We start from the raw sequence: 23,286 nt of genomic DNA, 5'->3' as shown, positions 1-23,286 counted from the left end.
GTTTCATCTTTTCCAAGGTATTTGTGCAGAATATATCTTAGAAAATCAAGTGCAACTAGTGAAATAGTGCTACATTTTTTTTAAATTATTTTTTTTCTACATGGCTTGTTTCACGGGGTCCCACTTTAAATGCACCAGTTTGCAGGGAACTTGTCGAAAATAGTAAAAATTGGGCTTCAAGTCTGTCCCATCAAGTTTCTTGTAGCGTGGATATTCCTGCAAACCAAGAGTCTGTCCCAGTACCTACAGCTGTGGTCCTGACGACCAAAGTGCATATTCACATGCTGTCAGGATACATCTAAAAAGTACCAACACATGGTGCATTTAAACTCAGTTCCCAGTAGACAGAAAAACCCTACAAACACCCACTAACATCTGGCTTTTGTATTTAATGAGACACAAAATACCGTCTGTCTCCGTCCAAGCAGCACTTGAGCATTTAGAGAGAGAGACTGAATAAGCAAAAGATTAAAAAAAACTAACCGCTGCTTTATTTTCACTGGCCCCCATGCTGCTTTTTAATGTTTAATAATCTGTTTCTTTCCAGTTTGTGACATCAAACATAATAAAAAAAGGGACAGTCACTTCCATGTTTTTATCTGTCACCATGACAATCTTAGTCAAAAGACGGGTGGCGCGTCTTTTTCTTCCAGGCAGCTGGAAAACTGGCATCTGCAGTAGAGGTGCTCCTCGTGCGTTCTCCCTATTATGCTCAATCCATGTATTTAGAGCATACTAGTGGTAAAGAAAGCATAAATCACAACTGTAGTGAAATTAAAAGTAACTTGTTACTTCCCACCCCTGCCATGCACTGATTCTAAGTCTGTTTTATAAATAGGCACACTGTGAGTACTGGGACAGACCCCAAGTCATGTTCTTCCTTATCAGTGAGAAAAAACTGGCTCCAGTGTCTCAGATTGTCTTATTTGATCATTTAAGGAAGCTAATGTCTGACAAACTGCACCCCTGTGTGCGACATTATACTGCTGAGCCTGTTGTGGGACTGTATGGCTCACCGCTGCCCACCACAGGATCTGCTACGACACTGCAGCTCTCTGTGGCAAGTGGACATGTGTGGGTGTATGATTACTCTGTTGATGATAAATGTACCTTTTGCTCTCCTCCTTCATGCATCATGTGTTTCATTTGTGTGCATCTCCATCTGATTTTGGTGTTACTTACCTGGCACAAACCACACTGACTCCATGGGAATCATCTGTTTTTATTTTACTATCACGTCAATCTTTCTCCTGAAATCTGACTCTCCATTTCACGGTGACCACTTCTTCTCCACTGTAACTTCGCACCACGCACATCCTCCCTTTCCTCCTCCATCTGTTTGCCCCCTGTTGTTGCTCTCCTCCTCCTCCACCCGCTGCAGAGTTTCCTCAGTAGAAGGTTGAAGGGCTCCATCAAGAGGGCTAAGAGTCAGCCCAAACTGGACCGAACCAGCAGTTTCCGCCACATGATCCTCCCCCGCTTCCGCAGTGCCGACCAAGACAGGTGAGCGAGTGATTTAAGCATTCATATGTGGATTAATCTGCTCTGTCTGGCTGTGGTTGACTGTGCTAATCTGCAAACACTGTGCAGTTGCATTTATGTATGAAATCAATTTTGTTTTTGTCTTTTTACCCCCAGCCTGTTTGTGTAAATGTTATGGCATTAAACTATTTACTTTTCCATCTGCTTATACAATATAAAGCATCTTCCTGCTGAAACACGAAGTTGTGGCATAATTCAGTTAGTGACCATTCAAAAATATAAACCAGTTCATTTAGGAAAAAAGGTTTCATTAGATGAGTGATGTGAAGAGTAAGGTGTCTGAGAATTTGATAATGAAATTGTTTTTAGGGATGCAGCGCATGGTTAGAATTACAAATTTGGTACACTCTTTTCCAGGAAGTTGGAGTATTAAATTTTGGCCTAAAAAAGAATGGATTTCGCATTTTATGATGGACGGACAATCTATATCAATCTCTCTCAACCTCCCTCTGTCTCTGGATATGTCTATCTTTCTATCTCCATCCATCATTGCTATAAATTAATGTTTATTTTACACTCTCAGTGTCACTTACAATTAAAACACTCAGCACCATCGCTGCCTCTCTGCCGGGGCGATGCAAAAACATCCCCCTCTCTCCATGGCAACCAGCAGACAGCCATATGGCGGCTGTACAGACCATAATGAGTCAGTGGGAGATATGCTTAATTATACCTCCTCTCCACTGTATCATGTACATTGTTGTAGCAGCACAGGCATTCTTCAGGCGCAGCAGCAGCAGCACGGTTAAACAGAGAATTTTTGAGGGAAAATGTTAATGTCGAACTTTGGAAGCTTGTTCTGGAAAGATGGAGGGAAAAGGTGATTTATGTCAGAATATTTGGAATGAAATTTGGAGTTTTTAGGCTTTTAAGTAGTGTTGTCTAGCTGTTATTGGGATGATTTAAATTGTTTTGGTTGTGCAATGGTTGACGCACTTCATTTGTGCCGTAAATTGAGCCGTCATCTTCCAGGATACCGTACCTGGTGGCAGACAAAATTGCATAGTGAAAGTGAAGCTTAAATGGAACCAATGTAAATACAGATGGTGTCATTATTCAGCTATTACATTGTGCAGTCATAACATTGTGCAATTAAGATTTATTTTACAATGATAAGTAAAAGCAAATAATTTTTTTCATAAATAAATAAACATATCTATTTCCACCATAAAAATGAGTAATTTGATCTGTAAAATGTCACAAAATACTGTAAAATCACAATTTTCACATCAGAATTCCCTAAAGCCCAACATGAAGCCTCGCAATTTGCTTGTTTTATCCAAACAACAGTCTAAAACCCAAAGTTATTCACATTCACTGTCCCATGAGATAAAGAGCAGCAAGTCATCACAACTGAGAAGCTGGAACTAGAGTGAGTTTGAATTTTTCCTTGAAAAATGACTCATCGGATTGCCAGAATAATAATTGCCAATTAATTTTCTTTCGATCGACAGATGAAGTAATCCACTAATAATTCTAAGCTTTAATTTTGTCCGTTGAGTTTATCTATAAGCTCCCACCGGACAGCTACAGCCAAGACAAACTCAAACTTTAGATGTGAACAAGGTCATCTTGATAAACTGAACACGGGGCAACGGTGCACTCAGGAGAGATTTTCTGAACCAGGTGTCTGCCAAGGTGCATTTCCACATGATTTATTCATTTGGGAAGGTTGTGGATGTCTATTATCTCCGGCTGTTCTGAGGAGAAACAGAACGGACAAAAAAGTCAAGAGTCGAAGTTGAAGTTGAGGTTGTTTGCCATTTTCACAGCTCCTGGTTTATTCTGGATGTTTTCTGTCAGGCATGTCGGCAAACATCTGCAGCTTTGATCGTTATCATTCTCTTTATTTATCCTGTGTTTACCCAGGGAGGGTTTGCTAAAAACACATGCTGTTTTTCAGCATGAACTGAAATTCATAAACGTGCCTCCGAGCTCCCAAACAGGTTCTAAAACAATGATAGATACACTTTTTCAATAATTAATTTTGACTGATTGCTCATGCAAATGTCTCAATGGGTCTTAGAAGTTTCCTTCCCCTTATAGTGCTTAAGGTCACCCTGTCATATAACTCTTACATGAACATGTAAATCTCGTCTTTTTTTTTTTTTTTTAGCGGAGCTCCGGTTGTGCATTTTCTTAATTACAAGGTTCTCCATATTTTGATTTTCAGTTCATCTGTTGAATACTTCTTTTATTTAGTAGATTCATTGTTTTGCCTATACATTATACAAAATAAAGGGGAAAAAAGGCCCATCACAGCCAAAGGGCATTTCTTCAAATGTCTTATTTATTTTAAAACCTAAAGATATTAGACTTGCAATTTACAATCATACAGCAGCCCAGTTTCCAGATGCCTGTCAAGCTGCAGGCGACTGATCGATATTAGCGAATAACAAAATTGGTTGTGATTTAGAGAGTCATTGCTGCATCTTCCAGTGTCTTTTTAGCCACCAGACATCAGTGACTTGAACCGATCCATCTCTGTTTTTCCAGTGGAGATAGTTGCACGAAAAACAGTTGCTTTTTCCTGAGACATCGCTGCATCTCCTGCTTGGATATTGGAACATAAAGTGGTTACATTTTACTGTGACGTTGATTTCCTGCTGGGAATCGTGTTCCCATAACGGGATATTTTAAGCCAAAACATGATAACCAAACCATACACAAAGTGTTTCTTGTGCCTAAACCTTATTAAACATTAACTACAGTGTTTTTGACTCACAAAAGTTTTGACCAATCTGTGCAAGTGTTTCTATGGTTTGCAGAAAAGAACAAAGCCAACATTTTTTGGGGAGATTGGGTTGTCTATTAGCACAAAGAGAAGCAGCAAATCCTCACATTTGAGAAGTTTGGCCTTTTACATGTTCAGTGTTTTTGCTTAAATTACTGACATAATGATCAGTTGTCAGACTTTTTGTAGATTCTGTCAGAAATATTTGGATCTCTTTTTGCCTTTAGGTAGCCTTACATTGCTGTGACATTAGGTAGACCTTATAGAGGCTTTAACTAACATTTATTGTCCCTTTCAATTCATTTGCTGATAATTCTTTTATTCAGAGAATAACCGTAAAGTCTTTGAAATGTAAATTTGAACACCCAAGGTGACATCTTCACATGTCTTGCTTTATCCGTCTAAAAGCCCCCAAAACAAAAATGTGCAATTTACAATTATTTAAAACAGTGGAAAGCAGAAAATTCTCTCATTTTAGGAGGTTGAAGCAGCACATTTTGACCTTTTTGCTTGTTTAATGGCTTCCAAATGGTTTCAGATTAATTCCCTGCCAATGGACTAATCGATTAATTGACTAATTATTCCAGCCTACTTACACTGTTGTTTAGCTCAGCTAAACTTCTTAGTGTAGTGTCGACTTTTAGATGTGTTCTGCTTTAATACAAAAAACAAGACAAGTTCTCAATATTTTTTCATTTTTGGTATTGATACGATGTAAGAGTGAGGACATTTTTAGAATATGGCAACCGTATCTAGATTTTATGGCAAGAGGAGCAGCTTTAGGTACTACTGATAGATAATGTTGTGTCATAATGCATTTGTCGTCTGTGGCCATGTATGTTAATGTTTAGATTTCCAGTGAAAGTTTTGATGCAATACAGCACAACTTCCTTATTTTAAAATGTCATATAAATCATGTTAATCTTTAAAAATTGTTGGTGTTTTTTCGTAGGTCTTATTTTTGTTTGTCTGTTTATAAAAGTGGTTATTTTGTCTGTTATTATTGACTGTTGATTTTTTCTAGTCTATCATCACTGGAGCCTCGGTTGTTGTCTTGTGATGTTCATCAGTCATGACTTGTTGAATAAAATTTGCGAAGTGTGTGTGTGTGTGTGTGTGTGTGTGTGTGTGTGTGTGTGTATCTCTGTGTCTTTTCATTTTTAACTCTTCCTGCACTTCAGCTACCCTCTGAGACCTTGTATAGACCTTCTTTAACCTCCAGCGCTCAGTCCCTCTTTTCACCTCCTCTAATCCGTGCTCTCACTGTCTTCCTCTCCAAAGGATCCACTGTTTACATAATCAAAGTGATTTCCTCTGAGAGGTCTTCTCTCTTGATCCCCTCACTCCTCACCCCTTCCTCTCCCAGTGTTTCCATCTCCCACATCCTCTTATGACCTCCCCCACTCCTTGTCTTTTCCTCTCTGTATTCTCCTCAATCTGACTCATTCCTTTGGGTCTATTTTTATCTCTCCCTCTCTCTCCCCTCTGGTCCCCCTACATGTAATCAGTGCTGTGTTGATGAGCGTTGTGATTGAACATAGACAAAAGCAGTGCGAGCGCAGGGGAGAAGCCGAGGGTCGGACGCAGCACGGAGGACATACAGTTTTCTTTCTTTCCATTTTCCTCGTTTCCATCCTCCTTTCTCTTCCCTGAGGGGCTTCGTCACACCTGACCGTCCCTCCTCGCTCTCTGGTTAGACTCACTGTGTCATCATACGTCTGTCTTTGTGGCCATCTGCAGAGCTAGTCTGTGGTTTTACATGCCTCTGTGCTCGCGTGTCTGTGTGGGTGTGTAGGTGAGCGTGATGGATGGGCTTTAGTAGAAAGCTTGTTCTCTTATGTGTGTGTGTTAGGACTAATGACATTATTAAGAATCATCTTGAAATCTTGTGTGTGGAGTTTTAAAATGTTTTGCCTTGAGGAAGAAGACAGGATTTATCTGTAAAGATAACTTAAGTACACTGAAAAAAAAGGCAAAAACTGTAAGGAATTGTGAAAAAAAATATCCCTTTGATCGTGTGCAATTACTAACATGATACAGGCGATTATTTCAAACAAGGTTTTCAGAGTAAGTTCACGGGGTTAGAGTCAGTTTGCTGTTCATTTCATCCACTGGATTTTCTGTGAAATTCAACTAATGAACTTTGTGCCATTAGATGCTTGTTAAGTCTGTCCACCTGTTTAATAATTAAGAATGGGTAGTTTCAAAATGCATTTTAACGATACAAGGTTCGAATGCAGATATTTCATCCTGTTGCTTTGGCTAACTTTTAGAACTTGCAGTTGATAGCCAAAACAACAGGGTGTCTGCAGGTCCTTAAACAGTCTTAAAATGTTTAAAAGGTCCTGTATGTAGGATTTCAGGGCCTCTACAAGCAGAAATAGTATATGATATTCATTGCTATGTTTGCAAAAATTTCTAATCACCTAAAACTAATAGTTTATATCTACATACAGAGAGGGACCTTGAGAGTCCACCATGTTGTTTTTACAGTAGCCCAGAATCAACAAATCAAACTCTGGCTCTACGTGAGATACAGTAATTCGAGTTTTTATGTTTTCATGTCGGCCTACACAATTGGCACACAGGAAAAGTTCTCACTTCTGCAACCTCACTGCTAGATGGCACTAAATCCAACACACTGGACCTTTAAATTCAATTTAATAAAAATAAATGGCAAAATGTAACTTCACTCACTCTTAATACGATATTCCCGCATAATTTTCCTTCTGTGGTGCACTGGGCGGCTAAAGTTTCGCTGTTGCTTCCCATGCAAACATTAAGCCAAACCGTGATTTTTGTTTCTCAATTTGACCATGTGCTTTTGTTGCAAAAATCTAAGGAAATAAATGTATTTAAGACTGTATGCATGTAAGAAGCAGAAACTGTGCATTTCTTATGAAAAAGGAAAGGTATTTTGAAAAGACACAATGCATATAATGAGCGTAATTGACACGTCATCCCGTAATGTCCAAAACAGAGGCAGGAGGATACCTAGCGAGTCATATTTAGACGTGACGGTCCACTGAAAGCGGCAATATTTGATGAGTTGGAATGAAAATGGGTTTCATATTTTTAAATAGATATTGGGGATGTTTGATGTCAATACATTGTGCTGCACCTATACAGCTTTTTGTTGGTGCACAGCGATAAATATAAAAAGAAAATGTAGTTTTGTTAATGAAAAAAGGCACTTGGCTTCACAAGCAACACACACTATAATTTTCATGTAATTAACAAACAGAAATTTCCTGTAGCTTCTTGAACATTGAACTGAAGTATAATGCAACCTTCAATAAAAGAGCCTCCCCTCTCCACATCTAACCACACCTATCATCCTCCCAGGACCCGTTTGATGCAGAGCTTCAAAGAGTCCCACTCCCATGAGTCCTTGCTGTCTCCCAGCAGCGCTGCCGAGGCGCTGGACCTCACTCTGGACGAGGATGCCATCATCAAACCTGTCCACTCGAGCATCCTGGGACAAGAGTACTGCTTTGAGGTGAGTACCGAGCTGAACAGTGAGGACGAACAGCAGCACGTTCACACACCAAGTGCAGTGTACAGAGCAGTAAATAGCACCAGAAAATGTTGTTCCATCCTGACAAGTGACAGTGATGTGAAAGAGACTGTGAACTGAGAGTGGTGTTTATTTTACATGTGAGAAAAGAAAGAAACAAGGGCATTTAAATGAGCCGTAGTCCCTACATAATTTGCTGCTGGAGTCTGTCAGCTTTTTCCATCATCTTTCCATTAGTGGAACATGACAGAGGTTGAGAGTGAATGCAAGACATTGTTTTGGCGCCTTAGTTGCAGTCTCCATAGTTACTAATGGCTGTGGTTGTTGAATTTACCATTGGCTATAACCTCAGGTGACTACAGCATCGGGAACCAAGTGCTTTGCGTGTCGCTCAGCTGCAGAGAGAGACAAATGGATCGAGAACCTGCAGAGAGCTGTCAAGCCCAACAAGGTGAGGGGAGAGAAAGGGATGCGGTAGAGGAAGAAAAAAAACAAAAACGGATGATCCCTCTGTCTGTGTGTCTCTCTCTCTCCTCCCCGTCTCTCGTTGTTGTCTGTTTTCAATAAGAGCGCACCGCTTCATTTCTCTGTGTGAACTCCATCCTCGTGTCTGTGTGTGTCTATGTTGAACAATTTCGTCGCTTCTCCACGCAAATATTAAAGCTGCACAAGGTAACGTCGCGGGGTGGAGGATCCAAATTGCTGTTTTTTTGAAAAACTTTGATATTCACAAATCAGGTAATGTGATGTCAGTAAATTGCGCACAGCAGGCTCATGTTTGTCAGCCCAGCATGTCTGTGATACTTGATACTGAAGGATGCTGAAGGGACAAGAGGGAAAAGACTGAATACTGGTTAGTTCAGTCCTGTCACACTGCGGGCCTCATGCAAGAACCACTTGGATGAACAGATTTGTTTTTAAGTGTCATGTACACGGCATCTATTGGCAGAAATGAAATATAATATTAATGATTTCATTAGTGTATAATCACCTGAACTGAACTGAATCATTGTGTTTTGGTTACCTTAGAATGAGACTTTTATCTTTACGTAGGGAGCTGGTCCTCTTCCACCAAGTCCACTATGTTGTTTCTAAAGTCCAGAACAGACAAACTAAACGCTGGCTTTAGAGAGGGTCTCTTATGATCTCACATTGAAATGAAAGCCATTGTTGGTTCTCTTACAAAATAGGGTTGAGGTAAAGGAAAGGGCAATCTGCAACATCACCACTAGATGCCACTAAATCCTGCATACTGCTTACTTAAAAGAGTTATGGCAGTCACCAAATTTGTTACACGTAGAATTATCTATGTCGCACAGAGAAGGTTAACAAGTGGTCCAAACGTGGTCGTCCAAGTTATTACAGATGCCTCTCTACTAGTCATTTGACCTGTCATCTTAATGATTTAATCTGAATGAATGTGAAGTTCAAATATGATAAATAAAATACGTATCTAATGGTGTGTTCACACTGAACGTGACGTAAATTTCTCGCCTTGCTTTTCTTGTCCAGAGTGTCCGCCAACTGGCGAAAATTCACTCTTAATGCTGTAATAATGGTTGTGTTAACTAACTTGGGAAAGCAGCTAACTTAGTTTGCAGTAAAGTACAACCGATAGCAGGAATCAAGTGATGTGAACATAGTGAACACTGAGGCTTCATGCTCTGAACCAGACGGCAAGACTCTTTATTATTTTTCATGTTGTTACAGCAGTGCTTACCCGCTTTTAACTTAAATTACTGACATCATTTTGCTAAGAAGCAACTCAAAATGGCCAACACAGGTCACAAATACATTCTGTCTTTGTACAGTAGTGACGTTGAGTCATAGAGCTTCGGTTTATCCTTCATTTCAGATTCTCTGTAACGTCAGAAGAATCCCAACCAGATCTCAATGCTGACAGGGTTTTGCGAGCGTGACACAAATGTCTTGCGAAAGTTAAAAATTTAGCTTACTAAAATACATTAATAGTGAAAATTTACCATGTTTGCATTATGTCTTTGCGGGTCTTTGCATTGACTGTCATTGCAGTGTCACAAAACACAACCAGAAATTCCCTCACATTCATTGCATATTAGAAGCGACTGATTCTCTGCACAAAGATGAGATGCAGGACAAGTTGGCTGTGCAATAAAAGGTGCAACAGTTCAAAGAGCTCTCACATTAAGGTGACCGCCTGAGTGGGGCTGACGTGCATTAATGCAAATTGGTTGCGTACAGTGGGGCTGCACCTTAATCACATCGCATAAAACGCTTGTTTCGCATTTGGTGTGAAGATGCCATAAGACAAATTTAATGCAAAATTCATAGTCTGTCCATCATTTCTTCAGCATCATTGTTGCTCATCAATATACTGACTTTTATTTTATTTTATGAATATTATTGCTATATTTTTACACAGAAACTTAAGCCTGCAAAGTTCAATAGGGAATTTCTGTCTCTCTGACAGCTGCCTCAGGGTCACTTTGATCCTCCTGGCATTGTAACATTACCTCTTTTTGGCTCCAACATTATCCGTCTAATATCTCAGGAAATGTTTTTTAGCATCTAACCTCTTGTTAAACTCTCTTTATCTCTGTCACAGTACAACATATTTTTAGCAGAAATTCCTCGTTTTACTCTGTTGCCTTTTCCTGAATCAAACAAACAGGGCAGAACAGGTAGCCTTACTGGATGAGGCTATTTTAGATGCATTGATTATGCTAATTATTAAATTTCCGGTGGCTCGAAAAGTTTTCCAGTTAAGAGAGTTTGATTAATCTGACATGGATTACTTGTACAAACAAACTTCCCAGAAAAGGATGTTCTTGCATGAGGCCTGACGTCAGTGTGTTCATATCTGACACCAGTTAATTAGTGCAGATGGGATGCAGCTCTCCTGTATGAGTCCAGCACATATGATGGTGTATTTTCACATGAAAAATCTTTCCTAGTGCAGCTTTAAGGTGCTGTGATTTTATTTCCATCTTCACAATAAAAAAAAAACACAATACAAATCTCCGCTCCTCATATCGGCTCAAAAACCAATATCCTAATTTTCACCCTGATTTCATAGTTCTTTAAAATTGCCCAGTATCTCCCCTTGCTGTTATCTAAAAAAAAGAAAAAGGTAAACAGGCATGCGAGATATGCAGCTTTGATGGCAACCAGGGACGAAGAGTTATTAAGCCAGACTGAGATGAAACATCGCCCGAGCTGAATGCCTCGTCCAGATGCTCAGGCCGCAGGGGTCCCGGCTGAGTCATGGAGCTCCAAGGACTCCACACGGGGGCTCTCTCCAAAATCCTCCCCCTCCTACCCCTGAACAACTCGCACCGTGCTTGTCAGACCAGATGCATCGACAGAGATAAGACTCACCGCAGAGACAAAGATTATCATTATGCTTCTTAACTTTCTGGAGCCTTTTAATTCCCGCTTTGAGCTTTGATTGCTTGTTTCTTCAAAAGGCGAGCAGCCACTTCACCCTGCTTTTGTGTAATTTTTTCCGTTGTAAAATCCTGATCTGACAGAAACTGGGGAAGATGTAAGACGATATCAAGGCGGAGGACTCTAGCCCATGCTGGTGCTGCTGCACTGTGTGCACACGAGCAAACTGAGCCACCAGATGCCCAGCGCATTCAAACTCAGACGTTTGGAATTAATTATGCCTTGTGTTTGGCGCCGGTTATCAAAGAGCATACAAATGGAGAACTTAAGAAGTGTGAATCTAGCTGATGCTCACATATTGAGTCGTCTAAATTAGGACTTAAATAGTCTGAAGCAAACAGGGGGCTAACAACAATGGCATTTGAGCCCCAGTGAAATGACTCAGCCCCCCGTTCGCTGAAACATCACTCTGCAATCAACACGGCGCTCTCTCCTCCCATGGGGGATGTCAAATATAGCTTGGGCTTTGTGATCATGATTAGGAAGTGTAGCTGTCTACAGAAACATTACCACCATTGTTTGTCTTTCGTCTTTGCAGCACATTTGCATTGTGTCATTTGTGTATTTCTGCGTTTAAGTGAATTACTTTTTGCAGCCAGTGACACCTACTCTTATCCTTCACATTTTCTGTCTTCTGTTTTCTTTGTGTCTCTGTCATGCTGTCGTCTGTCTCTGTATTCAAGTCCAGAGTTGAGAGCAATTTATCAAGTTCAGCCTATAATCCACAGTAGTTCAACCACCACGTCACCCGCTATTTCTCTCCTGTCATTTACTCCTGCAGGCTGACCTGCTGTCGCCTTTATTTCACACACACTGTCTCTATTTCCATACCTCTGAGCATTTTTCTTTGCTATTTTGTCATGTTTTCCCCTACATTGTATCCTCTTCTCCTGTAAAGCCCTTTCATAACAGTGGATGCACTTGACCTCATCTGACCTGACTTCATCTCCACGCAGGACAACAGCCGGAGGGTGGACAATGTGCTCAAACTGTGGATCATCGAGGCCCGCGAGCTTCCAGCCAAAAAACGCTACTATTGTGAACTTTGTCTGGATGACATGCTGTACGCACGCACCACCAGCAAGCCCCGCACCGACACCGTTTTCTGGGGCGAGCACTTTGAATTCAACAACCTGCCTGCCGTCCGCAACCTACGCCTTCATCTATACAAGGAGACTGACAAGAAGAGACGCAAGGTAACTGAGAGATCTGCAGGGTAACATGGAGAGCTGAGAATGGCGAGTTTGACAGAAGCAACGTAATGTTTGGTTTATTTTAGCATTCTGTTAAAGCTGCACAAAGATTTTATAATAGTACATTTAATCAGTCAATCAAAAATCCTCCTCACAGTGAAGTTTAAAGTGCCTTTACCTGATCATTAAGATGAATGATATGACATTGTGAAAACAGTGTGACACTGTGAAAGGGGTCGCTTGTCGTCATGAACCAAGAGGGAATAATCCCTTTAATCTGCAGCTTCCATCAGCTTTTCAGTTCAGCTCATTGACTGCATTTATAGGCTCGCTTATATACCACTGTTATCCAGAATATGACAGTTTTCCTGAGTTTTATATGTGTCATGTAGTCTAAAATGCATATTGCCACCTTAGAGTTATAAAGATCTATCTGTGTTCTGAGCGGATTTCAGATACTGAGCTTAAAATGTTTGTAATACACCTATAAATAATGATATGAACCTCTTTTCTTCAACATAAATAGCATAAAAATGCATATATACCTTGTAAGTGCACATCACACAATAATAATAAGTTGTCACAAATTAAGAATATTTGACTTTCTCAACTTCGACAAAAATGTCAGATATAAACTTGAATCTAAGGTCACGATATTCCATTTTTAATTCCAAATTAGGCTTCAGTTTTTTTTGCGTGATCAAAAGAAAAGCCCAAATTTCTTGTTGGATCAATAAACACCTACTTTTTCCATTTTTTATTCCATATTTTAATGTGATAAACGGCACGTTAGGGCCTGTTCATCGGGGTATACACGACTGCATGTAAACAGAAATAGTAGTGGAATATTATTTTTGATTAGCCATGCAAACTTCTTAGTGGCAATGTTGTCCTTTTCAGAATAAGGGCAAAAAAGCAATATTTTTTACATGTAAACATAGCCAGTGTTGAAGATATGATATAAGATTCACATGTTGCAGCATTTCAAAAGTCATAAGCAAGAGAGAGAAGGAAAAAAGAGACTTAGTGCTAAATAGGATAAAAACATTACAAAAATACAAATGAGGTAAAATAAATCACAACATAACACAAAATCTACACCACAGAAGTTGTTCAGCTTGTGACGTTACTGTTTAAGTTCAGACTTGCTGCTCTCATAGCATCATTTTTAGCCACAGCAGGCAGCTTCACTCAGCAAAAAAGTTCTAAAAACCAACTTCGCAGTACCTTCTCAGCACCACACAGCAGACAGACACAGTTATCGACTGGCTGGTGGAGCATTTAGCAGCTGAAGAGTCAGATATTTCCCTCAGGAGGTGGTGGACACCAGAAAGAGCTGACGGAGAGTGAATATCGGACTTACGTTACTCAGGTGGCCAAATGAATGATAATGTTGCTCTAAACTTCTGGATGTGTAAATAAGAAACTGTTTTCCAACAATTTCACCACATCAAGTTATAAAATGCTGGTACCCCTCCAACATTTTTTACAACAGAAATAAGAATTTAGGATATGAGAGCATCAGTTAAACAAAAACACAGAAATGAGGAAATAAGCTATGAGGAGGAAACATAAAGTAAAATTCTCATTCGCACTGCTTTTGTCGCAGATTGTTAGGATAAAACCCCTCGAGTCATACCATCTTGTTTTCAAAAGGGGGGCACAACATATTTTTCAATCATGAAAAAAACAACAGGGGACTAACAAAATAAATAAATACATAAAACATATGGAAATACAATTGTAGATAAGGCAATGTACACACAGACAGCAGACAAAAACTGACAAACACAAAACAACAATAATACAAAAACAAACCATGACCACTGATTAACGAAAACCTGCAAATATTACAACCAAAGTGACCAATAATAGATTAACAATAGAGTGTGAGTGGACCACCAGCTACAGTCAGGTATAATATTTATGAATGAATAAATATTTATGAATGAATAAATTAATGTTTTTTTTATTATTAGCGACGACCAGAGTTTAACGTACATATTTTCAGACAATTTTAAAAGGAAAGAAAATGAAGCAAAGTGACAAAAGCAATGTGCGTAATCAGATCATATTCGGGAAAGACCGAGTTTGTGGATCATTCACATTTATTGTGTTGCACTAGAAAAATAAATAAATAGATAGTAAATATCAGGCTTCAGACAAGCCACCTATGGCTTAAGTCATCATAGTCTGTACAGTATTAAATAAAATATATTAATTTAAGATATAAACAGCTTCACTGAAAACAAGAGCAGTCCATTCCAAAGTAAGAGGAGAGGACCTGCTTTAACATAGCATACAACATTGAAATTGTAGAATATCAATAGGTAAATTACTTCCCTTACTTCCCTTCCCTCTGCTGGGGCTTTAAATATAAAAGCTCTTTTTACAGTCATTTAGTAGCACGAGGGACAGAGAAATGCATCTGCTTTAATGGCTTTATAACTAACACTTATGGTTATGTGACGTGCAGAGTTTGTTTTGGAGGGAAACAAGAGTGTCTTCAGACTGCAGCGACTGTGTTCATCAGCAGAGAGCCGGCTGGAAAAAAAGAAAAGTCAGAAACAATCGTAATTGATTGAGTCACTGCCACGGTTCAGCAACCCTATCAGCCCCCTGCGGAAACACAGTATCATGGCCATTTTTTGTACTACCATTTATTTGGTAGTATTTGCTTCTTGAGGTTTTGTCACTTTTAGAAATAATATTTTTTATGCAAGATAATGAATTGTGACTCACAAATGCGATAACTTATATTCTCATTTTGGCACCACCATAACAAAACAACTCATTTCTAGCTTCAAACGACACTCCAGGGATCCGGTCTTAGTCTTGCCACTCATTATTTATTCAGTGCGAGAAGCTTTAAATGAACTTTTTTTGACATTTTTCACACTTTCAGATTATTTTTGAGGGACAGCTTTTCTTTGGCACATGCTCATCTCAACTTATATCTACTTCTTTTCCTCCTCTCTCTCTCTCTAAGGAAAAGAGCACATACTTAGGACTTGTAAGCATCCCCATCTCAAGCATCACCGGACGTCAGTTTGTGGAGCAGTGGTACCCGGTCATCCAGCCCAGCGTCCTCACCAAGGGGGCTGGAGTCGGAGGGGGGAAGATCATCAACGCATCGCTACGCCTCAAATCCCGCTTCCAGACCATGAACATCCTGCCCATGGAGCTGTACAAAGAGTTTGCAGAGTACGTCACCAATAACTACCGCACCCTGTGTGCTGTGCTGGAGCCCGTGCTGAGTGTCAAGAGCAAAGAGGAAGTGGCCTGTGCATTGGTGCATATACTGCAGAGCACAGGGAAAGCTAAGGTACGGACACCTCTTTGTGTGACTCATCGGTGTGTGAAAATGTGCGAAAGCTTCTAGTCATTTTTATCTCTGCTGTAAACATTGTGTATAAGAATAAGATTAATTTATTCCTTTTTCTCTCCAGGACTTCCTGTCAGACATGGCGATGTGCGAGGTAGACAGATTCATTGACCGAGAACACCTTATCTTCAGAGAGAACACTCTGGCCACCAAAGCCATAGAAGAGTACCTCAAACTGATCGGACATAAGTACCTCAAGGACGCTATAGGTGAGACGCAACAGACGGGCACTTGACCTTTGAGTTTGCCGCTGTAAACTTTGAAGCACCTGTGCAATATTAACATCTCTGATATTCAGAAAGAAATGTGACACTCTGTTCCCATCTTCACTCTGACATTGCGTCCACTTTAACCGATTTCCGTGGGGGTTTGGTTTTCGTCACCAATCACTAGAGACCAGCTTATCCACCTGAATCTGATGTCATTTTTACACTGGATGTGGAAGCGTGCAAAGTGTATTTATATCTCATGAAGCTCTGACTGCTACCTTTCAGCGCACGTCATTGGACCGTTCACACTGGATACGCTGTGGCAATGAGCTCTCTGGCAGGCTTACGATAGTTTTGGTGTCCGATCTAGGCAAGAAAGACCCTGATTATCTATTAGGAATTACATAAATGATATATTATGTGTGATATGAATGATGTAATTCTTATAAATTATAGAATATGCATTTCATGCTTATTTATTTCAGATTTATGTCAGTTGAGTGAAAACAGAGAGCAGGCAGACAAGCAGACACACACTCACACACACACACACACACACACACAAGCAGACATAAGTGTGATTAGAAAAGAGGAGCAGAATTGCTCGCTGACTGGTGCGGAGAAATGCACTTCTGGTGCGATCGTCCAGACAACTGCTATCGGTCAGCTAGTGCAACAGTTTACAGATGGGGGTGCTTTTATGTTCATAGTGAACATCATGTGTGACATTTCAAGTCCACTTTGAATTTCAGATCTGTTTTTGTCCTCATTTAATTTCTAGTCGTTACACATCCAATCTGTAATATGTAGGCTGTTTCTTTATTTCAGAGAATTACTTTTTCTCCAAAAATTTAACACTTTTTTGTGTGTTTTGGCTCATAGATACAGCTAACTACAGTCACTCAAAAAGTTTGCCTTCGGGTTACAGTAGTTACCTTTTTGGCTAATTAGCCAGCCAGTTTCCATGCTCTGTCTTTATTTTACAGTCAAGAGTCTTTATCCAAATTGCAGTGTGTCTTGTAGCAACGCTGCATTTGGTCTGAAACTTTGCTGGTTTTTACTTTCCAAAAATGGACTCTTTTTTTGTACGATAGGGCGTTGTTGTGGCTGCTTTCTGTGTTAACAGCACTGAACTGATGTTGGTGCTGGTTTCTACCATTTTGCTGTCACTAACGAAATGTCATTTGTAGGGGAGTTCATAAGGGCCTTGTATGAGTCAGAGGAAAATTGCGAAGTGGACCCCATGAGAACACCGCCCTCTGTGCTCCCGGACCACCAAGCCAATCTCCGAATGTGCTGTGAACTAGCACTCTGCAAGATCGTTAACTCCCATTGGTGAGTAGTTATTTAATGCCAGCACACAAGAAAAACCTTTGTTCCGAGCGTGTTTATTTCTCTCTGCTATTTTAAAGATGCATGCGACTTCAGTTTCTTTCACAGAAAACTGAAGAATCTGAATCTCCACAGTTGGTTTCTGATCCAGACTTGTAATATATCCACTTCACAGTGTTTTCCCTCGAGAGCTGAAGGAAGTTTTTGCCTCCTGGAGAGTACGCTGTGCTGAGAGAGGTCGGGAAGACATAGCCGACCGTCTCATCAGTGGTTCCCTCTTCCTGCGCTTCCTGTGTCCTGCCATCATGTCTCCATCGCTCTTCAACCTCACCCAGGAGTATCCCGACGAGCAGACGTCACGCACGCTCACCCTTATCGCAAAAGTAGTGCAAAACCTGGCCAACTTCTCCAAGTCAGTTTTATTTCATTCAGTCTACAGCTTTTACACTTTGCATCAAGTCACAAACCACTACGCATGCTGTATGTTACACAGCGTCTAACATGCTTAAACAGCAAGCATTCATTCAAGACCTGTTCAAGTAGAAAAGCCTAACCAGGGACAGGGGTTACAAATTAGCCTTGCCTAAAAACCCTATATGCAGTACATCAGTTTTATGTTATTGTAACCTGTTATAGTGTTTTTTTTGCAGTGTTTTTGACAGATAAACAAATATATAAATAAATAATTAAATAAACATTAATAAAGACAAGCAACAAATGTCCTCATGAAATACAAGAAAACAAGCCTTTTTGTTAAGTCAATTCAGTTACATAAAATACACATTTTTTTCCACATATAAATATGTACAATCTTCCTTCACTTAAGTGCTCAAATGCAAATGCTAATAATAATAATAATAATAATTGTTATTATTATTATTATTATTATTATTATTATTATTATTATATCTGACATTTTAGAATACAATAATAACAGACTGTTTATCTGCATTCATTAATTTAGATTATATTAAGAAAGTTAAAATAAAAACAAATTAGTAAGGCAAAAGCATGAGACATCGGGCACAGTAGTATATCACAACAAAGTATACCATAACAGTATCATCTGCATATTGGCAGAATTAAACTTTCGAAACATTTGTACCCAAAATGGTGAAATGAAATGGTGATGAAATGAGTGGACCCAGGACAGAACCCAGGGTTATACCTGCAGACACCTTCTTCATTTTGTAACAGCCAGTTCATCCTGAACCCACAAAAAGACACTTTTCTTTGTCACTTTCCCTTTTTCTTCTCTTTTATACCCTCCATACTGACCTTTATTTCTCTCTCCACCGGCAGGTTTGGCACTAAAGAGGAGTACATGTGTTTCATGAATGAGTTTTTGGAGATGGAGTGGGGCTCCATGCAGCAGTTTCTGTATGAGATCTCCAACCTGGACAGTGTCAGCAATGCGGGTGGCTTTGAGGGATACATCGACCTGGGCAGGGAGCTGTCCATACTCCACAGCCTCCTGTGGGAGGTCATTGCTCAGCTCAGCAAGGTAAACACAAACAAGACACATTATCTGTGCCATTATACACTGTTATTTTACACACTAATTCTTTCCAAAATAACTTTTGAGACTATATTTATGTAGAGTTTTATGTTTTGTTCCTTTTTAATTTGAGTTTGATCAGTTATTCATAGTTATGCTATCACTTTGCCCTACAGGGATTTGACACATATTGTACTCTCATATAAAGGGAAATAAATAATTTATACACATGAAAATAAAAAGCAGTCCAGTACTAAACCACCAGTAATTCTGGCATGAATTAAAAAACAAACAAAAAACAAACTTATTTCTTACAACAGAAGTCATACTTATGTCAGAGATGTTGCACTGAATAACATTATATTGTACAGGTTGTCATGTTTTTGTGTCCACCCCTTGTACATCACTTCAGGTTACTGTGAAACCAAACAAAACCCAACTCTAGATATAGATATGTCATTTCAGGATTGCATTTTCAACAATTTGGTCTCAGAAGTGTCTCACAGTTTTAATTTTCTTAGAGTTGGATATATATGACATTTAATAAAAACCTGTACATTAGATAACTCAAAATTACGTTATTTTTTAAATCCACAGCAAAACTCAGCAAAACTGGTTTTCTTTGAACCACAGGATGCCATCATCAAACTGGGCCCTCTGCCTCGCCTCCTGAATGACATCAGCATGGCTTTGCGTAACCCTCACCTCCAGAGGCAGCCCAGCCATCAGACAGACAGGGTGCAGGAGAGGCAGACAGACAGGCTGCTGTCACGGCCGAGCTTCAACAGGGGCATCTCATCCGAGTTCCAAAATCTCATGATGAGGGATCTTAATAGGTAGGCCATGTTAATGAAGCAATAGTTAACTTTATCATTGATTGTTTTCCAACTTCAAATAACTTAAGTGATTAGGTTTACATGCACAAAATAATCAGGTTTTTTTTGCTCTTATTGTGAAAAAGACAATATTCCCACTAATCTGTTTACATGGCCAATGAAAATTAATATTCCACCAGCAGCCCTGTGTGCTCAGAGTAATGTGCCCAAACATGTCGTTTATCACTTCAAAATGTGGAAAAGTGAAAAACGGCTGGTCCCACTTGTGCCATTTTTCTTCCTTGCATCAAAGTAAAATTTTTCAGTTTTCCAGCGGTGGTGAACTTGTTCAACTGTGCGAACAAAATCTCCCTCTTTCATTCCTTTAACCAGTCTCTTGAAAAGGTCGTTGCTATGATATTTGTGCATATCCAAAAACCTGTCGATATCCAAATCTTTTTTTTTAATAATCTTCTGTGTTCCCCTTTCTGACCAGAAATGTGGGCTTTTCTTTTGGACATGCATCTATTGACAATTCACTGTTTAGTGTCCAAAGATAGCTTGTGAAATCCTAATCATATCAGCATATCCCCGAAACATGCTTTATTTGGAATAAAGCCTAATTCGCGACATCATAACTGAATATGATGTTAACATGACCAGCATCAAGTTTGGAAAAGTATCAACTAATAATTGCAGCTCTAATTAATCCTGATTTGTGGTGGGGCACTCGATTCTTTTGATGAGTGTCACTTGACAGAAACCATAGAGCCATGCAACATTTTCAATTTATGCTTTGGTGACAGGTTTCATTGTGTCTCCATGGTAAACAGATGCTATTTTCTAGCTGTTATCAAATGAAAGCCACAGATTGTATCATATTAAGTTGCTGTGAGCTGTAAATTCACTACTTCTGAGCAGAAGGCAGACAAAAATGTTTTTTCGAAGCCTTACAGTGCAAAAAGTCTCTCCTCCTCTGTGCTGTGAACACAGCAGTCTGTATCAAAGAGCAGCATCACAGTGAGGAGCGCTCACTCTGCAGCAAAATCTGGGTACCAAAATGGACCTGGTTGTACACTGCACAGCACATTGACTCAGGAAAACAAAAAGGCTCAGCTTGGAGCAATCTGAGTCAACGGAGGGGTCTCCGACTGATGATTGAATCTCCAACTTTCAGAAGGCATCCCCAGTTTGTTTTGCATCTATATTTGTTCTACTTTGCTTCTTTTTGCATTTTGATGAAGTAGGGATATGATGAAATCAATAAGTTCAATTAAGAGGAGGCAATTTTAAACTTAAAAAGACAACAGAGGTGTCAAAAGCGAAGGTAGTCAGTGTGCCAGTTTAAACATTTAAGGCAGCTACATAGTGAATATATTTTGGCCCAACATAAGATGCACGTTCTGTATTTTCGCATGTTTGCTAGCTTTTGACAATCTGGTCAACCAGTTCTACCTTTATGATGTTCACGCCGGGACACACAAAACTCCTGTAGATGCGTCAGAGAGGCTTGCCTTGACTACCCAATCACATTGTGCTTCAAATTATGATGATTTCATAACAGCACTCTCCATGTGTGTGATATGAAAAGAAAGTGTGGATCAACACGTTTGTCTGTCGAAAATACGGCATTTCATCAAGAGTGTTGGGCACCCAACAACAAACCAGGTTTCGATCTTTTCGGCTATAGTTGGCCTTACTCACTGCTGTCCTCCAGCTCTATAGATATCACTCGCTTGCCTTCCCCCACCTCCACCGGAGGAGTCATGCCATCACGCTCCCAGATGAGTTTTCAGGACCGTGACCACCCCCATCGAGCGTCCTCCAAAGACATGTTCTACGTATCCCGTCCTCCCTTGGCCAGATCCAGCCCGGCCTACTGCACGAGCAGCTCGGACATCACAGAGCCAGACCCTAAGGTGAGTCTTATCACACCGACTTGGGGAATCATCATCCCATCCACTAGATCAACCTTTATCAAAGTCAGGTTAGTATGACGTGCATGTCAGTCATACTTGATAGAATCTGCCATCGTGTGATCGAGGCTGTAGTATATCATGACATCTGCTTTTTTTCCACTGATTCACCACGCAACTCATCCTAGCGGTATTTCCTGGGAAATACTTTGAGGCATTCCGATATCCAGGCCTCGCGGTAAAAACACCTGCACCACCCTCACCCATATCATCCGTGGCCACCTAACATACATAAAACCAGGGGGCGCAAAGCCTCTCATATCCCTTATTATTTAGGTGCTCAGTGTCAATAAAAGCGTATCTATGATGGACCTCCAGGATTCCCGAATGAACAGCGTGTCTAACCTGCAGTCGGTGGACATGCTCAACTCCTCCCAGGCCTCCATCGCCGGCATGGGCAGCTTCGGGGGGCTGAGCAGCGGAGGCGGTGGCGGCCTGGGGTCGGGCCTGAGCAGCCAGCTGCGGGCCGGTGGGAGGTTGTCAGCTGGCTCTGGCGGCTCCAGCATGTCCGGCGGTCTTCGGCTGAGCCAGCTGAGCCAGATGGGCACCACCACCGACTCGCTATCCCAGCAGCAGCAACAGCAGGCCGCCGCCATGCGCTACCCGCTTTCCTTCCAGAATCCTCTCTTTCATCTGGCGACTGCTGACGGGCCTCAACAGCAACAGCTCCATCACCAGCACAGCCGGGCTCAACCTCCAGCACCCCTGCTCCTGGCCCCAGAGCCCGATCCCTCTCACCAGACCTACTTGCCACAGTTCGCCCACGGGGGGTTCTCTCGCAGTGAGGACCTGTCTACCCTCAGGACCAGGGACGGTCACCTGGGCCAACCCAGCATCATCCACTCACACAGCTACAGTGACGACTACAGCAGGGCTGACTATGGACGCAGGCAGATGTCCATCCATGTGCAGGTACGTGTGTTTGTTGTTTCCTCTGATTTTGTCTATTTTAATAAGGGCTATCAAACGGCATTTTTTAAATCAAGTTTTCATTCCATTATTGTGCATTTCAATACAGTTTTGAGTTCTGTATTGACAAGGTGGAGCAATTCTTACCAGATTGTCTTGATTAGGATTGAGATAGCAGCAAAAAGCAGTTACAGCTTTTTGTCTGACAATTTTGATCTCAACACCCAGTTCATAATACTGCAAATATATAAGTAATGCAATGCTTTCATCAGTGGGCCATAGGCTCAGTGACCATTGTGTTGCCTTACTTGACATTTCTTACATTTATTTGAATGAAATATTTGTGCTTAAATCATTACTGGCAAAAGTCAACTTTTTTTTGCCATTTTGCTGTCAATTGACAAAATAATTGTGATAATTGTAAGTGATTAGGCTATGAATGAATCTATTAACTATTCTTTCAATCAAAATGACTAATTCTCTAGTTTCAGCTTCACAGTTGTGAGGATTTACTGGTTTTCTTTGTCTGATGTGGTAGTAAGCTCAATCTCATTGGGTTTTGTATTATTGGTTGGATGAAACAAGCAAAAAATATGTCACCTTGGCCTTTAGGAAGTTATAACAGACATTTTGACCATTCTCTGACATTTTATAGACAAAGAGATGAATCACATAATTGAGACAATAATTGGTAAATTAATCAGTAGTCAAATTATCATGAGTTGCAATCACTATTTCTAAGTTGACACC

At 40.4% G+C, this 23,286-nt stretch overlaps 1 protein-coding gene across 15 annotated transcripts in view; it reads left to right on the top strand.

Annotated features, from left to right (window-relative positions):
• The window catches only part of syngap1b (synaptic Ras GTPase activating protein 1b), a 187,051-nt gene that overhangs the window by 131,889 nt on the left and 31,876 nt on the right, over nucleotides 1–23,286 (top strand). For 12 of the 15 annotated variants that reach the window (XM_088084622.1, XM_088084624.1, XM_088084621.1 and 9 more), the window contains 12 exons: nucleotides 1,382–1,503; nucleotides 7,622–7,775; nucleotides 8,146–8,244; nucleotides 12,176–12,415; nucleotides 15,402–15,737; nucleotides 15,862–16,006; nucleotides 17,197–17,341; nucleotides 17,514–17,750; nucleotides 18,641–18,842; nucleotides 19,434–19,672; nucleotides 21,369–21,570; nucleotides 21,946–22,539. In XM_088084622.1, the coding sequence (XP_087940748.1) occupies nucleotides 1,382–1,503; nucleotides 7,622–7,775; nucleotides 8,146–8,244; nucleotides 12,176–12,415; nucleotides 15,402–15,737; nucleotides 15,862–16,006; nucleotides 17,197–17,341; nucleotides 17,514–17,750; nucleotides 18,641–18,842; nucleotides 19,434–19,672; nucleotides 21,369–21,570; nucleotides 21,946–22,539 (2,715 nt within the window). The remainder of the gene's footprint in view (nucleotides 1–1,381; nucleotides 1,504–7,621; nucleotides 7,776–8,145; nucleotides 8,245–12,175; nucleotides 12,416–15,401; nucleotides 15,738–15,861; nucleotides 16,007–17,196; nucleotides 17,342–17,513; nucleotides 17,751–18,640; nucleotides 18,843–19,433; nucleotides 19,673–21,368; nucleotides 21,571–21,945; nucleotides 22,540–23,286) is intronic. The other 3 variants (XM_088084626.1, XM_088084617.1, XM_088084620.1) reach the window with 2 other exon arrangements.

This window comes from Plectropomus leopardus, chromosome 11 (genome assembly GCF_026936395.1).
Source record: "Plectropomus leopardus strain MGB_pleo_1.0 chromosome 11, ASM2693639v1, whole genome shotgun sequence".
NCBI classification, from domain to species: Eukaryota; Metazoa; Chordata; class Actinopteri; order Perciformes; family Serranidae; genus Plectropomus; species Plectropomus leopardus.
Note: the sequence above shows the minus strand (reverse complement) of the source record. Positions and strands in the feature narration are given on the sequence as shown.